The 15,600-nt window shown below is 38.4% G+C and overlaps 1 protein-coding gene across 1 annotated transcript in view; it reads right to left on the reverse strand.

Moving 5' to 3' along the window:
• Slmb (supernumerary limbs) overlaps positions 1-15,550 on the reverse strand; it is a 29,568-nt gene extending 14,018 nt beyond the window's left edge. The window contains exons 1-9 of the mRNA XM_064042855.1: positions 15,326-15,550; positions 11,180-11,296; positions 9,038-9,146; positions 6,522-6,708; positions 5,939-6,074; positions 4,634-4,762; positions 3,867-4,058; positions 2,722-2,865; positions 1,855-2,045 (exon numbers count right to left, since the gene is read on the reverse strand). Of these exons, the coding sequence (XP_063898925.1) occupies positions 1,855-2,045; positions 2,722-2,865; positions 3,867-4,058; positions 4,634-4,762; positions 5,939-6,074; positions 6,522-6,708; positions 9,038-9,146; positions 11,180-11,296; positions 15,326-15,367 (1,247 nt within the window). The 5' untranslated portion in view covers positions 15,368-15,550. The remainder of the gene's footprint in view (positions 1-1,854; positions 2,046-2,721; positions 2,866-3,866; positions 4,059-4,633; positions 4,763-5,938; positions 6,075-6,521; positions 6,709-9,037; positions 9,147-11,179; positions 11,297-15,325) is intronic.
• Positions 15,551-15,600: the final 50 nt, after the last annotated feature.

Here is a 15,600-nt window from a genome sequence, read left to right on the forward strand (position 1 = left end):
ACTCACCGTATACACCTCACAAGTTCTTCGTGTCCTTCCAACTCGTATACACTGTCCGCACTCAATATCCCACAGTCGGATAGTGTTGTCGGATGAACCCGAGACCACCAGTCGGTCTCGGTACTGCAGGCACGCGATGCCTCGCTTGTGACCGTTCAGCGTGGGGATAAACTCATAGGACGTTATGAACCCTATCAACGTGAACCCTAGCCTAAAGAATGAACCCTGAACCCTCACTTTAAAACCTGAACCCTATCCTAAAAACATGAACCCTATCCTAAAAACATGAACCCTATCCTAAAAACATGAACCCTATCCTAAAAAAGTGAACCCCAATCTAAAAACTTGAACCCTAACCCAAAAAGTGAACCCTACCCAAAAAACTGAACCCTATCCCCAAAATGTGAACCTTACATCAAAATCACTCACCGTATACACCTCACAAGCTCTTCATGTCCCTCCAACACCCGTATACACTGTCCGCACTCAATATCCCACAGTCGGATAGTGTTGTCGGATGAACCCGAGACCACCAGTCGGTCTCGGTACTGCAGGCACGCGATGCCTCGCTTGTGACCGTTCAGGGTGGGGATAAACTCATAGGACGTTATGAATCATATCAACGTGAACCCTAACCCCAAAACATGAACCCCAATTCTAAAACATGAACCCTATCCCAAAACGCGAACCCTAAACTGAAAAAGTGAACCCAGCCTAAAGAATGAACCCTGCCTAAAGAATGAACCCTGAACCCTAACCTTAAAACTGGAACCCTATCTGAAAAAAGTGAACCCTACACAAAAAATATGAACCCTATATCAAATTTACTCACCGTATACACCTCACAAGCTCTTCATGGCCCTCCAACACCCGTATACACTGTCCGCACTCAATATCCCACAGTCGGATAGTGTTGTCGGATGAACCCGAGACCACCAGTCGGTCTCGGTACTGCAGGCACGCGATGCCTCGCTTGTGACCGTTCAGTGTGGGGATAAACTCATAGGATATTTATGAACCCTACCAAGGTGAACCCAGACCTCAAAATATGAACCCCAATACAAAAAAAGGAACCCTATCCTAAAACGCGAACCCTAATGTGAAAAAGTGAACCCTAGCCTAAAGAATGAACCCTGAACCCTATCTTCAAAACTTGAACCCTATCCTAAAAACATGAACCCGATCCCAAAAAAGTGAACCCTACACAAAAAATATGAACCCTAACCTAAAACGCGAACCCTATTGTGAAAAAGTGAAGCCTAGCCTAAAGAATGAGCCCTGAACCCTATACTAAAACATGAACCCTGTCCCAAAAAAGTGAACCTTACATCAAAATCACTCACCGTATACACCTCACAAGCTCTTCATGGCCCTCCAACACCCGTATACACTGTCCGCACTCAATATCCCACAGTCGGATAGTGTTGTCGGATGAACCCGAGACCACCAGTCGGTCTCGGTACTGCAGGCACGCGATGCCTCGCTTGTGACCGTTCAGTGTGGGGATAAACTCATAGGATATTTATGAACCCTACCAAGGTGAACCCAGACCTCAAAATATGAACCCCAATACAAAAAAAGGAACCCTATCCTAAAACGCGAACCCTAATGTGAAAAAGTGAACCCTAGCCTAAAGAATGAACCCTGAACCCTATCTTCAAAACTTGAACCCTATCCTAAAAACATGAACCCGATCCCAAAAAAGTGAACCCTACACAAAAAATATGAACCCTAACCTAAAACGCGAACCCTATTGTGAAAAAGTGAAGCCTAGCCTAAAGAATGAGCCCTGAACCCTATACTAAAACATGAACCCTGTCCCAAAAAAGTGAACCTTACATCAAAATCACTCACCGTATACACCTCACAAGCTCTTCATGGCCCTCCAACACCCGTATACACTGTCCGCACTCAATATCCCACAGTCGGATAGTGTTGTCGGATGAACCCGAGACCACCAGTCGGTCTCGGTACTGCAGGCACGCGATGCCTCGCTTGTGACCGTTCAGGGTGCGAACGAACTCGCACGATGATGTGTTCCATACCTTGGACAGAGAAATTTTTATGTTGGCTTGAAGAAAATATAATGGGGTTAGTGTTTATAAGAAATAAGGTAGTATTTTTCTAGCGGTTTAGACGGTGAAACTACTTCAAAAAGTAGCCTATTGCCTTCTTCGATACATGAGCTGTATACCTCCAACGAAGTAAATAATGATTTTTAGTTCTTAAAAGTTCTTTAAATTAGCGTTTTCAAGCAAACAAACAGGCACCTTTTTCCACATTATATTTTTTTTACACACAGTATGTATTTCTTTCAAAATGATCGCTTTTATTACATGAAAAATTATAATGTTAGAGAAAATCTTGCCTGTACATTCTGAGATCATTTTTTTTAACAAATTATGATACAAGAAGAAAATTAAACAATCAAGTACAAAGCTTTTTTTCTTTAGAAATTTTTCCTTCAGACCTGCACTTTATGGTGAGAACAGACTTTATGTCTTGCACAGTCTAACATTTAAAATAAAATACATCAGAATTGAGAACCTCATTTTTGGGAAGTCGTTGCCCGCTTAACTGGGTTGAGGTGGTCAGATAGGCAGTCGCTTCTTGTAAAACACTAGTCAGACTGGAAGCCGACCCCAACATAGCAGGGGAAAAGGCTCAAGATGATTTTTGGGAAGTCAGTCAGTTAAAAAATACCAGATTTTACTTCCTTACTTTAATAGTACGATCCCCACTGGCGCTGACAATATATTTCTCGTCGAAATCCACGACGTTGACGGCCGCTCGGTGACCGACCAGCACTCTTCGCAGCATGATCTCTGTGGTCGATGTCATGTCCCAAACCGCTATCGAACGGTCCTGGAACGATTTGAAAGGGAGGTTAGAAAATTGTTGGCCAGTGTGTGTCAAACTTTTTTGGAACACGAACCCCTTAGTATGGATTGTTGTTCAAGCTGTCACCGAAATAAATGATATTTTATGTATTTTATTATGTGAAAAATGTTGGATCTAAATGTTTCATACGTGAACCGTGTTGTCTTAAGGTGCGTACGGATTGCGCGTTCCTGTGTTACGCGTAGTTGGGAAGCACTGTCCACGCGTACATTGGATACGCGTACAGCTCCAGTACGGACCGCCGCGAACCTGTACGCGAGGTCAATCGATCCAGAGCGCTCCGCGAGCCCCAGTCATTCGCCATGACTCCGACAAGAACACGCGTGTTTATTCATTTTGCCGTCCAAATATAGCGTAGCCGGCCGCGTGCGTCTTCTTTGACGCGCGACCAAAAACCGACAGACGGTGGCTCGCGCTGCGAGTTGGCTCGCGCGGTACGCGTACCCCAAGAGTGAACGCGTAGCTGCAGGTATGGACTAGGCGTTCCGGATACGCGTATACTGAGTACGCGTACCAGGGTACGCGCAATCCGTACGCACCTTTACGCTAATCTTCAAGACCCATTCATTACTATGAATCCGGTTGTATGGCTACCGTAATAACACCTCTGTGATCCCCCAATGACTCATATTATTCACGACCCGACTTTGGATGTGTGACTGTCATTATGACACCTTTGTGACACCATAATGACTCCCTCATAGGTATGGCATCTAAATGACTCCGGCCTTGTGACTGGCATAATGACACCTTTGTGATCCCATAATGACTCCCTCGTAGGTATGACGTCTACATGACTTTGGATGTGTGACTGTCATTATGACACCTTTGTGACCCCATAATGACTCCCTCATAGGTATGACTTCTAAATGACTCCGGATGTGTGACTGCCATAATGACACCCATGTGTCCCCAAAATGACACCCCATCTTTTTGACCCCAAATGACACCCCCTATTGACCCACCTTACTGCAAGTGACCATCATGCCGTTGCAGAACCTGAGATGCAGCACAGCCTCGCAGTGGTGTATGAGCGTGTTGAGCATGGCGCCCGTGTTCACGTCCCACACTCGGACGGTGCTGTCTGAAGACCCCGATATTATTGCTCGCTCGTCGTATTGAAGGCATAGTACTGACCCTGTGTGACCTTGGAGTTCCTGTGGACGACAAAATACTCTTAACATATTTTCTACCAAGTTGTGTACATAAGTCTTTACATTCTATTCTATTATTGGCTGTTTGCCATCACATCTCTTGCCTTCCAACGGGTATTTTGCAATCACATATTCTCCATTACAAGATTGTTTTGAACCAGAAGTCTGATATGGCAATGTGAAAAACCCATTGTCATGTTAATTTTGCACTAAGTTGGAGTTATAAAGTACTTGACTAAGTGGCAGCAGTACGGTTCGGTCGATTATAAAACTCTCTAGATGGATTATCATCATATCATGCCGCGTTCTTCCGTTCAGAAGGCACGATAAATTGGCAGGTACCGGCTGTCATTTCTACATCTTTGGCAGTCACAAGGCAGAAAGTCTGACAACCAGTCTTACCAAGGTCTATCAGATTTCCCAAGTATCTGGGTTGAAGAGGTCAGATAGGCAGTCTTTCCATGTAGCACAAAGGTACATACGTAGCTGCATTCATTAAGACTGTAAGCCGACTCCATAATTGGTTTTACACTAGTGATTTCAAGGAAACGGCTAGACAAATAAAGATAGCAACTCACCCTGACACATTGTAATGTTTTCCTGTCCCATATCTTAATAGTGTTATCTCTTAAACCGGAAACTATTTTATTGTCGTCGTATTGTAGACAGTAGACGCCTTTCGAGTTTTCTGATCTACAATTTATCCTCTGTGGAAGAAAAAAACATAGATTAGAACAAAATATAGTTTGTTTACAATTTTATTTATAGTGGTACCAAATATTTTGTTAAGTTGATAGCTGTCTGTTTTCAAGGAAATTCATTCTTCAACTTTTTATCCTACTTTTGATTCGGGTATAGAAAGTAGTTTCTTTGCCAAAAATTTAAACATTGGGACAAAAACTATCCTAAGGGTCTAAGCTACTACAACCCTGGTTTTCAGCTTAATCGGTCCAGCGGTTCATGGGTGATGGCGTGACCAAGGGATATATTTTTATTTTCACAAGCATTTGCTTGGACATAGCCCGATGGGACGGCAATCCGACACCACCGGAGAGAGATCAGGCCCTGCCTGTCGGCCCAGCGCCCCGTCTTTATACACATAGAGGACCAACGGATATAGGGATTCATTTTTTTACATATAGAGGACCAAGGGCTATAGGGATTCATTTTTATACGTATAGAGGACCAATGGTTATACGGATTCATTTTTATACATCATATAGAGGACCAACGGATATACAGATCCATTTTTATACATATAGAGGACCAAGGGATATAGGGATTCATTTTTATACATATAGAGGACCAAGGGCTATACGGATTCATTTTTATACACATAGAGGACCAATGGATAAAGGGATTCATTTTTATACATATAGAGGCCCAAGCGATATAGGGATTCATTTTTATACATATAGAGGACCAAGTGATACAGGGATTCATTTTTATACATATAGAGGACCAAGGGATACAGGGATTCATTTTTATACATATAGAGGACCAAGTGATACAGGGATTCATTTTTATACATATAGAGGACCAAGGGATACAGGGATTCATTTTTATACATATAGAGGACCAAGGGATTTGTCGTGGTATGGGCATGTGATGAGACGGTGTGAAACGCATGCTACAAAGAGTGTGCTAAGCATGAATGTGGAAGGATGGAGAGGCAGAGGTAGACCGAGGAAAAGATGGATTGATTGCCTGAAAGAGGACATGAAGCAGAAGGGAGTGGATGTAAGAATGACGTCTGATAGAGAGGAATGGAAGAAAAAGACACGTTGCGCCGACCCCAAATGACTTGGGAGCAGGGCAGGAAGATGATGATGAGAGGACCAAGGGATATAGGGATTCATTTTGATGTATATAGAGTAGCTCACCTGCAAGTTATGTTTGCCCATTCGCCAGTTATCCTCAATACTCTGTATATCCTTAATGATCTTGGGGTACAACTGTCTGTAGAACGAGTGGGACGGATGCTGGCTACCTGGCTTCGGTTTAAATAGGTACTGTATCCTGAAACATAATAATACAAATTACAGTTACATATTGTGCTAATAATAAAGGTAAGAGTTTGTGTGTATGGTTGTTACTTCTACAGTTGAATGGATTTTGATGGAATTTTGCAGTAGAAGAAAGAAAAGTAATTTAGTTTTACACTAAATATGTAAAAAAATATAACATTAGAATAAAAACTATATTGGTAAAACTGCAGGCAAAAGCTAATAAACAAAAAAAAAGTATGTATATATAATGTAATATCTTTAGCTAAAGAGCTTCTTTGCTTAAACTTATCAGAAACTAATGAACCATTATGAAAAATCCTTTCAGTGTTACATAGCCCATTTATCGTAGAAATCTACAGGCAACTTTTATTTTAATGCAAGAAGTAGCCTCCTCAGAACCAAAGCTAGTAAATACACAAATAAAAACTATAAATAAAGTAAATTTTATATAACTCACCACCCTCTCCGTTCAGCAAGACCTCTCCACAGCGAGTCAGTTCTCACTTTCCTCTCAATCAACTTCTTCCACAGCATACCCTCAGATATGACCCTCAGCCACTCTCTGCAGACCAGCTCGGCAGCACAGAGGGAACTGGCATCCAGGTATGACAGGATATTCTCGGCTACATGGTCTAGACCTTTCTCTGTAGGGAAATTTAGGGATAGTAAGAACCTTACGCCTGGGGTTAGACAATCCATTAAAAATAATTATTTTTTTCGGTTTGGATTAAACCGAAAATTCGGCCGTCAAGACCACTTATTTGTTTTTTTTTTTCAAATTTGATTGAAAATTCGGCACTTTTGGACCACCAATTTCTATTGTGTGATATAAAATAACATGTATTAAGCGTGGCAATTAATGCTCAATCCTTCTCCGTGTGAGAGGAGGCTGCAGCCCAGCAGTGGGACGATAAAAAAGCTGTAACAGTAATGAGACACTTTTCGAGAGCCAAGACCAAAATCGAGTTCCAAATAGACTGAAAATTCGTCACTTTTGGACCACCAATTACTGGGGCTTTTTGCTTGTAAAAAAATAATAAGTATTTCGTATTATTTGGAAACTTTTCATCGGCTTATATGTCTGCCTTTCACGACTTTCTATGTATAAATTCGACACTTTTCGACCTTTCACCACTTCTTATGTATGTTTACATGTAATAAACTAATATGTATTAATTGGGAACTTCTCAACGGCTAAGATATCCGCCTTTCACCACTTCCTATGTGCTTTTGCTGGGAATAACAGTTGCAGAATGTTATCTGAATGCATATATATATTTTCCTGTTCGGTTATCAAGATATACATAGTATGAATAATCGAACTTTATCGTGTAATAGATAATATTGATTACCAAAATAAACAAAAGAAAATTAAAGGAAAAAATAAGTGCAGGCGCATTTGCGCAAGCACATATGCACTCACTATTCCTTCACTCTTATAGCGCGATGGGACGACAATCCGACACCACCGGAGAGAGGTCACAAGCAGGACAGATAACAACGTGCTCTCCAATACATTAGTGTATTTATTTATTTATATAGGTACACCAACAGCAATACATACACAGAAGTTATAAACGATACATTACAAATTACATTACTGGTATGTATGCCTATTACAGAATGTATATGTATCTGTGTATCAATCACCAATTGCTTTATGAAAGTTTCTTAAACTCACTAAGCGATTTCGAATTTTCTGCACAGAAAATTCAATTCATCCAGGTCATAAAAACTGTGATAGCTTATGGATTTACATCAATTTATCTTCTTAGCCACTTCCTATGTTTTTGCTGGGAAAAAGTGACAAAATAAACATCCCAGCAACGCATACATATATCTCTGTATATAGTTTCAGTTTTTAGATATGTGAAATTACAGATGGCGCCGTTCTCAATACTTTTTTGCGAATAAAACAGCGCAGTATAGCTGGTATCTTCAGAAAAAATGATCCACAAATAGATTTAACAATTGACAACTGATCTGAAATTCAATGACTGAAAACCTTCACAAGAGATATCTAAATATGATAATGGTATTAAGTCAAGGTTGCACAAAGGAATAGTGGAAGGGGACACCTAAAGAAACGATGGATGGATTGTGTGAAAGACTACGTGGATAGAAAGAACTACTTGTGAGATGACGGCAGATAGAAGAGTATGGAAGAAGAAAACATGCTGCCCCGACCACAGATAAAATCGGAATTAGGCATGCTGGTGACATGATTACATAGAGCTTCCTTGATTTAGAAGATTTCAGTATAAGTTTTATTTTCATAACTTATTCGCTTTTTTAATTATTTCTTAATATAAATCCAGGAATATGTGTGCAAAGACTTTGTTCTTATATGATGACACTGCCTGAGTTTGCCAAATCGCTTTGTGGGTTTTAAAAAACTTTCACCAAACAGGATGTATTCTGGAAGTTGGTGATTAATGCACCCGTGCATGAGAGCTCGTATATGTCAGTCCTGCTTGAAATCTCTCTCCAGTTGTTGTCGAGTTCTGGCCGGATGCGATCCCATCGGGCTATGACCGGCTATGAGAGTGAAGGAATAGTGAGTGCACCTGTGTCTAAGCAAATGCTTGTGCTCTGTAATATGTCCTGCGCAGCTGACTAATCTCCTTGAACAACAGTCTGGATGCCATTGAATTTTCATTGTGAAAAAGTATTGATATTTCAGTCTAATTTGAATATACATATTTTGTAACGAACTCTACATGTGTATAATGTGCCTATTACTGTTACAGCGTTTCGGCCTTCTCACACGGAGAAGGATTGAGCATTAATCACCACGCTTGCTCAATTCGGGTTGCTGATTTCAGACTATATACTCCAGGTTTCCTCGAGATGTTTTCCTTCACCTTTTTATCAGTCATTGGTGTCCAAGATATACTAAGATGGACATACATACTTACTTACTTAGAATCACCTAAGTTTACAAATAAATATATCTGAATCTGGATCACTTACTGGGCAGCATACTGATGAAGTCTCTTTGCAGCATCGGCTTGAGGTACGCGTTGATATGCCCATGCTGGTAGTGACACATGCGCGCCAACAGTTGTTCTACAAACTCCACCTGGAATGTACCACAGTTTTGTAAGTCGGGCATGTGCTAATATAATTTTACTTAGTTACTAACTTATGTTGAAAAGAAGTCAAGCTGTAAAATCTAGATGATCAAACTTAAGCTTTTTTTTTTAACGACGTCAAAAATCATCAAATGATCCCTCCCGCTGTGGGTTAGCAGCGGTGAGGGAGTGTCAGACTCTTACTGACTAAAAACCGTCGTGTTCCGTCGTAGGCCTTTTATGTACCAGGGCCGCGGTTACTGGCGCGAGCAATCCCGCAGATCAAACTTAAGCTTACATGAAGACATGTATGCTTCGGGTTCTTTTTCGTTTTCAAGTTGTTTACTGTTAACTGTTGCCCGTAGATAAAATATTTTATGTAGGTCCAACATAATATCTAGAATTCTAGAGCCTTTTCCCAACTATGTTGGGATCGTCTTCCAGTCTCACTGGATGCACCAGTTTTACAAGGAGTGTTACAAAACGTCTTATACTGTAGATGTAAGTTTAACTAATAAGTATTTCTATTGTTTAAATTAACAATATAAACTATTTGATATTGTTAACTTCTTATAAATTAATGTTATATATATATATATATTTATAGTCTAAGTCATTATTATAATATAAATAAATAACTTTTAGTTTTAAGTTAATTTGCTGCGCCCTAACAGGGTAATGTGTACCTAGCATGAGATGCATCTGTATACATTTTGCAATAAATAAATAAATAAATAAATATTGGCTTTTACCCGTAACAACAGCCAAGGATGTTAATATTATGTGTACTGTTTCTTTTTTTTCTTTTAACTTGACAATTCAGGTTAGACTTCTTCAATTTGATTCTCTTAATTATGAAAGCATGAGGAATATGGATTTTGCGGGTTGACCTTGCTTGACCTTTTAGACAACCCTGTATTTACTTTATTATCTATGCTGGCATTTCTTTTACTACAACAATTATTATATTTTCCGCCGGTTGATAAATCAACGTATTTAATACTTGCAGTTTTGCGCGGTTTCACCCGCGTCCCGTGGGAACTACTGCCCATACCGGGATTAAATATAGCCTATATTACTCGGGAAGAGTGTAGCTTTCCAACGGTAAAATATTTTTTAAAATCGGTGCAGTAGTTTTTGAGTTTGTCCATTACAAAAAACAAATTTTTCTTCTTTATAATATTAGTATAGAAATAATTCTTATCAAACCATTTAGATTCGTAGGTCAGGGTTTAATACCGCATGATAGCAAAAAAATGCATGAATGAACAGGCATTTGACCTTTAAATGTTTTTAATATAAGATTAAAACAATTGTGCGAAAATTGGACAGTCCCGAGTCTTGAATTTATCTGTCAAAAGTCTACGAAGGGCCTCCCCGTGGTGGGGCGGATTTGCGCATACCGCGCTGGGCATGTGTGTTGGTGTGTGAAAGAAATGAGAGTGCAACTGTGTAACAAAAACTTGATTTGGACGAAACTGACTAACATAGCTTATCTTTACTAATGGAATAGAGAGGAAACATTTTTTTGTTCATTTATTTGTACCCTAAATGCTCCAAAACTAATAACTACCGATAATATTATTTTTTCACTGTTGGAAAGCTACACTCTTCCCGAGTAACATAGGCTATATTTTATCCCGGTACGGGCAGGAGTTCCTATGCTCACGGATCGCACGAGGCGTTCGCCACAATCGCCACGGAACGGGATCCGAGTTTATAATTTTTTATTTTTTAGAAATTGGCAGAATTTCCACATATATTTGTGCCCATGGCAACTCATCATCTATCTAGCCTTTTCCCATCATTTTTGCTCGATATCGATAACGGCAACAGGAAGATGCAGTTTTATAAATAATGGTATGCAACCCTTCGTGCGCGAGTCCGACTCGCACTTGGCCGGTTTTTTTTAATATTTAACTCATTTTTAACCGACTTCCCAAAAGGGAGGAGGTTATCAATTCGGCCGATGTTTTTTTTTTTTGCAAAAGTGAGTGTCGCACGGGGGGTGCATAATTGCATATTACATTGTTTAACCCACCTGGTCGGTTTCGTTCCATCTCGTAAAGTAGTTGAGGCAGGCGTCCCTCTCGGCGGCGTACGCAGCACTGCTCGGCATCGGCCGCACGCCCGAGTCCACGCACGTGATCGATGTCACCTGGAAATGAGAGCATAGGGCTTTTAGATATAGTTAGAAGAAAGAAACAAGGAATAAAAGTATTTTATGGACATAAGTCACAAATAAATAGGGGATGAAACCTTCTTGTAACTCTGAGAAATGCTGAAAGCGGCATCAAAATCGGTGCAGAGCTTTCAAATATACAGAACAAACTGCGAACTTTCTTTTTTTGAAATTGGTTAAAAACTTTTAACAAAAGAAAACAACTCCATTACATATTTCCGAAAACTTCTAACTCTGTCAAATTCTATTCTGTAAACCGCATTTACAAATATACATACATACAAGTCAAACTAAGAACCTCTTTTTTTTAATCGGTTAAAAAGTAAAAATATATATATATTGACATGTGTGTGTCCCAAATAGGTCCAATTCAGCATTATGCTAGGCAGCTGGTGCCTGAACTGGATCCAATTTCTTCTTCCCAGCAAAAATACATAGGAAGTGGTGAAGGGTGGGCGTTTTAGGGGACTGCCTTTTGTAAAATTGACCTTGAAAAAGTGCTGATTTTTAGCCCACTTCGAATATTTTTTTTTTATCTTATCTGTTATGTGTAAAGTTAGATAAATTATATTTCTTATGCAAGTCATCATCTGCCTAGTCCCTAGCAGTGTCCTGCCAGTGTAATTTTTTTTTTCAAATCCCTTGAGTAATTTCGGAACCTTTAGGTTAAAAACAAACAAAATATTATCTCTCTTTAAATTACTATAATGATCTGTCTTCTTGTTGCTCTCAATTCTATAAACTGATTTGAATCAGGTTTTTTAGAAAGCTATTATAATTAAGACTGTTCCTAAATCCATTAACTGGTTTGAAACCACTTTGCCAGATCTATACTAATACTAATTTATTATAAAGCTGTATTGTTTATTTGAAGAACCTATTCTCAGAAACTAATGCTCTGAATTTAAAAAAATAACTGCATCAAACAGTCTATTTATAAAGGAAAGCTACTTTCTATCCGGGTGCAAGAAGTAAGTATTAAAAACATAGTTCAACATGTATGCATACAAATAGCTCAGTTGTGAGTAGGACCACTGAACCACCAAGCAAGATTTATAATAAACCCGGGTAACTGGGTTGAGGGGGTCAGATAGGGCAGTCGCTTCATGTAAAGCACTGGTACTCAGCTGCATCCGGTTAGACTGGAAGCCGACCCCAACATAGTTGGGAAAAGACAAGGCAGAGGATGAATCGACTAAGTCATTATAAGACGTTTTAGCTTTCTATTGTCATATAGAGGGAAATTTCTACAAATTCTAGCTAGATATTAAAACCCAAAACCTGCCAAACATGACATTTGCAAATTTCAGCCTTGTGACTTGACAAGAAAGCAATCTAAGCGTTGAGTCACACCTTACAATGCAAGTTCATGCTTAAAGACCCTTTGTCATTGCACCTTGGTAAATCAAATATGTAGCTAATTAGCTATTGTTGATTTATTATAGAGTACTGTACTTAAATTGTCAATGAGACATTTCGACAAACACACACATGCACACTCAAATACTATACTTTGTATACTAATATTGTAACGAGGAAATATTTTTTGTTTCTTTTTTATACACTAAAGGCTGTGAAATTATTAAGCCAATTTGAATAATTCTTTCTCTGTGGGAAAGCGACACTCGTCCCAAACTAACGTAGCTAGTAACATAGCATAGCTATATTTTGGGAAGTGGATGTAACCATGGAAAACAGCTAATCTATACATCTAATAAAACTAATAAGTTGGAACATACATTCAACATATTGTTTTGGAACCTTAACTCATTATAAAGCTGTAGAATTTGTTTTTGAGATATGCTAATATCAAGAAAGCAAATGGCGGATAAAAGGATAAAAAATCTTGATTCCAGTATTACAACCACAAGATACAGTTATGAGACATAAATAAGAAAAATTAATTAATCTAGTCAGCATAAGAGTTCCAAGAACAGTAATTTGTGATTCAGTATCTTAAAAACAAAGTTATTTTACATTTTACCTCAAGGAAAAACCAGACTTATTTATCCGAAGGACTATTTCAGGTTGTTATTACATTTTTAACCAAAACAAAATTCAACACAAATGCATTTGTTACTTCATGATTTGCCTATTCTTTTCCCAATTATGTTGGGGTCGGCTTCTAGTCTAACCTCATGCTGCTAAGTACCAGTGCTTTAAAAGGAGTGACTGCCTATATGACCTTCTCAACCCAGTTACCCGAGCAAACCCAATACTCCTAGGTAATACTGGTGGTCAGGCTTTCTGGCTTCTGTCAACCTGTAACTACTGTTCAGACGACAGCCGGGAGTCACAGTTTATCTTTCCTTCTGAAATACAGTCATTGGTGCGCACTATATACTTAGAAAGTTGTATTGATACTTGCCTGACATGGAATCAAACCCACAGTCACTTGAGAGGTTGGTTCTTTACCCCCTAGGCCACCACAACTTTTTTTTTTCTTCTATGTATTCTGTGTTTAGATATTATTCCTATTTTAACAAGTATGGTGTCATAATATAAACCTACTTTTATTATGCAGATCTAAAAAAAACTGTTGACAGACTTTTGTGAATAAATTGTTTATGAAATCAATGATACTGTAGCTTTTGAATAATTCAGCTGAATATTTTGAGAGGTCCATATACTTATTCTGATGTGTTTTGTTGAAGATTTTCTTCGTGAGATACAAAATTAGTACATATTATTTTGGCAAACAGATTTGGGCATGTAATGAGGAGGGATGATACGCATGCAACAAAGTGTGTGCTAAGTATGAATGTAGACGGATGGAGAGGAAGAGGAAGACCTAAGAAAAGATGGATGGATTGCCTGAAAGATGACATGAATAGGAAGGGAGTGAGTGTCAGTATGACGAGTGACAGGGGAAAATGGAAGAGAATGACATATTGCGCCGACCCCAGATAAAATTGGGAACAGGGCAGGAGGAAGAAGTTTTGGAAAACAGATTTACACACTGTCTACATCTCTTTAATTCTTATTTTCCTTAAGCATGTATGCTGGAAGAGATTTCTTTAGAAATAAACATTACTTTATTTTTTTTTCTTTATAGTGTGTGTACAAAAATTTGTATATGAGTATATAGAAATAGAGAATTTTTATATCATACATAATTCTCATATGAATGAAAAAAAAAAACTTTTTTCTTTTGATTTTTTCTTCTTCCTTATGTAATATGTTTTTCCTTATGTTATATACGAAGCTTAGTCAAACATAGGGTCATAATTAATAAAAGGCATAATATGAAAAATGTTAAAAATCCTGTTTTTAATAAGTCAATGTAATTTACAAGCAAGTAACAAAACTAGATTATTTCGTAATCTTATGTTTTCTAACTAGATACTACAGGATAGCCACATTATGTGAATATGCTAAACTCTTTGGTAAAATGCATCCACGGTTGCGAAATATATTGTACCTCCTTTCAGAAAGTAGCACAAACGATTTTTGACCAATTTCGACATTTATTGTGTACAAATTCGTACTTTGCAGACAAAAGTAACCACAAATAAGTGTTTTGATAAAGTTAAAATGCAAAAAATAGTTTTAAAAGTTTCAAAAAGAAGTTTTTAGTACACGATCTCTTTTGAAACGTGACAACTTTGCAAACGTACGATTGGTGGAGCGAGTGTAAATAAACAGCACAATAACGATACGAACGTAATCAAAATGCATAAAATTAACCATTAAATGCAACAGTACCCGACAATTACTACAGGAAACGTACAAAAAAGTATATCTTTTGAAAGATCCGCATTGCAGAACGATTTAAAAAAATATTACAAGGCGTTGTATCGAACTTAAAAGAGGTGGCATATTTTTTTCGTCTTAATTAGTGGTGTTCTTCTCATTGGGGAGAGTAGTGGATGTTATAAAATAACTTTTGTTATCAGATTGGTCATAAAAACACAAAATAATCCAAGCGAATAATGGTAAAAGTAAATATGGCGGACGAATAGTCATGACATTATGGGTTGTTCCATTTAAAGTTTTCTGCCTTACCTGAGGCGGTATGGTATCTTCTATCATCCTTTCGGTCTCCATTTTTGCTATTTCACTAGAAACATCAATATTAAGTCCACTAAAACACCACCAAATATTGAAATCACTGTCGCTAAATACTCATCGCTCGCATGACGTCAAGCACAAACTATTTTTTTCGAACTAGAATTTCAACCTTTGGCATTGGTATTTTATAGTCATACAGCCAAAGTGTTCCAATGAGTTAAACAATTTTTTAAAGTATTTTCATTAAATTTCCATTCAGAATGGTAAGG

This window comes from Helicoverpa armigera, chromosome 30 (assembly GCF_030705265.1).
Source record: "Helicoverpa armigera isolate CAAS_96S chromosome 30, ASM3070526v1, whole genome shotgun sequence".
Taxonomy (NCBI): Eukaryota; Metazoa; Arthropoda; class Insecta; order Lepidoptera; family Noctuidae; genus Helicoverpa; species Helicoverpa armigera.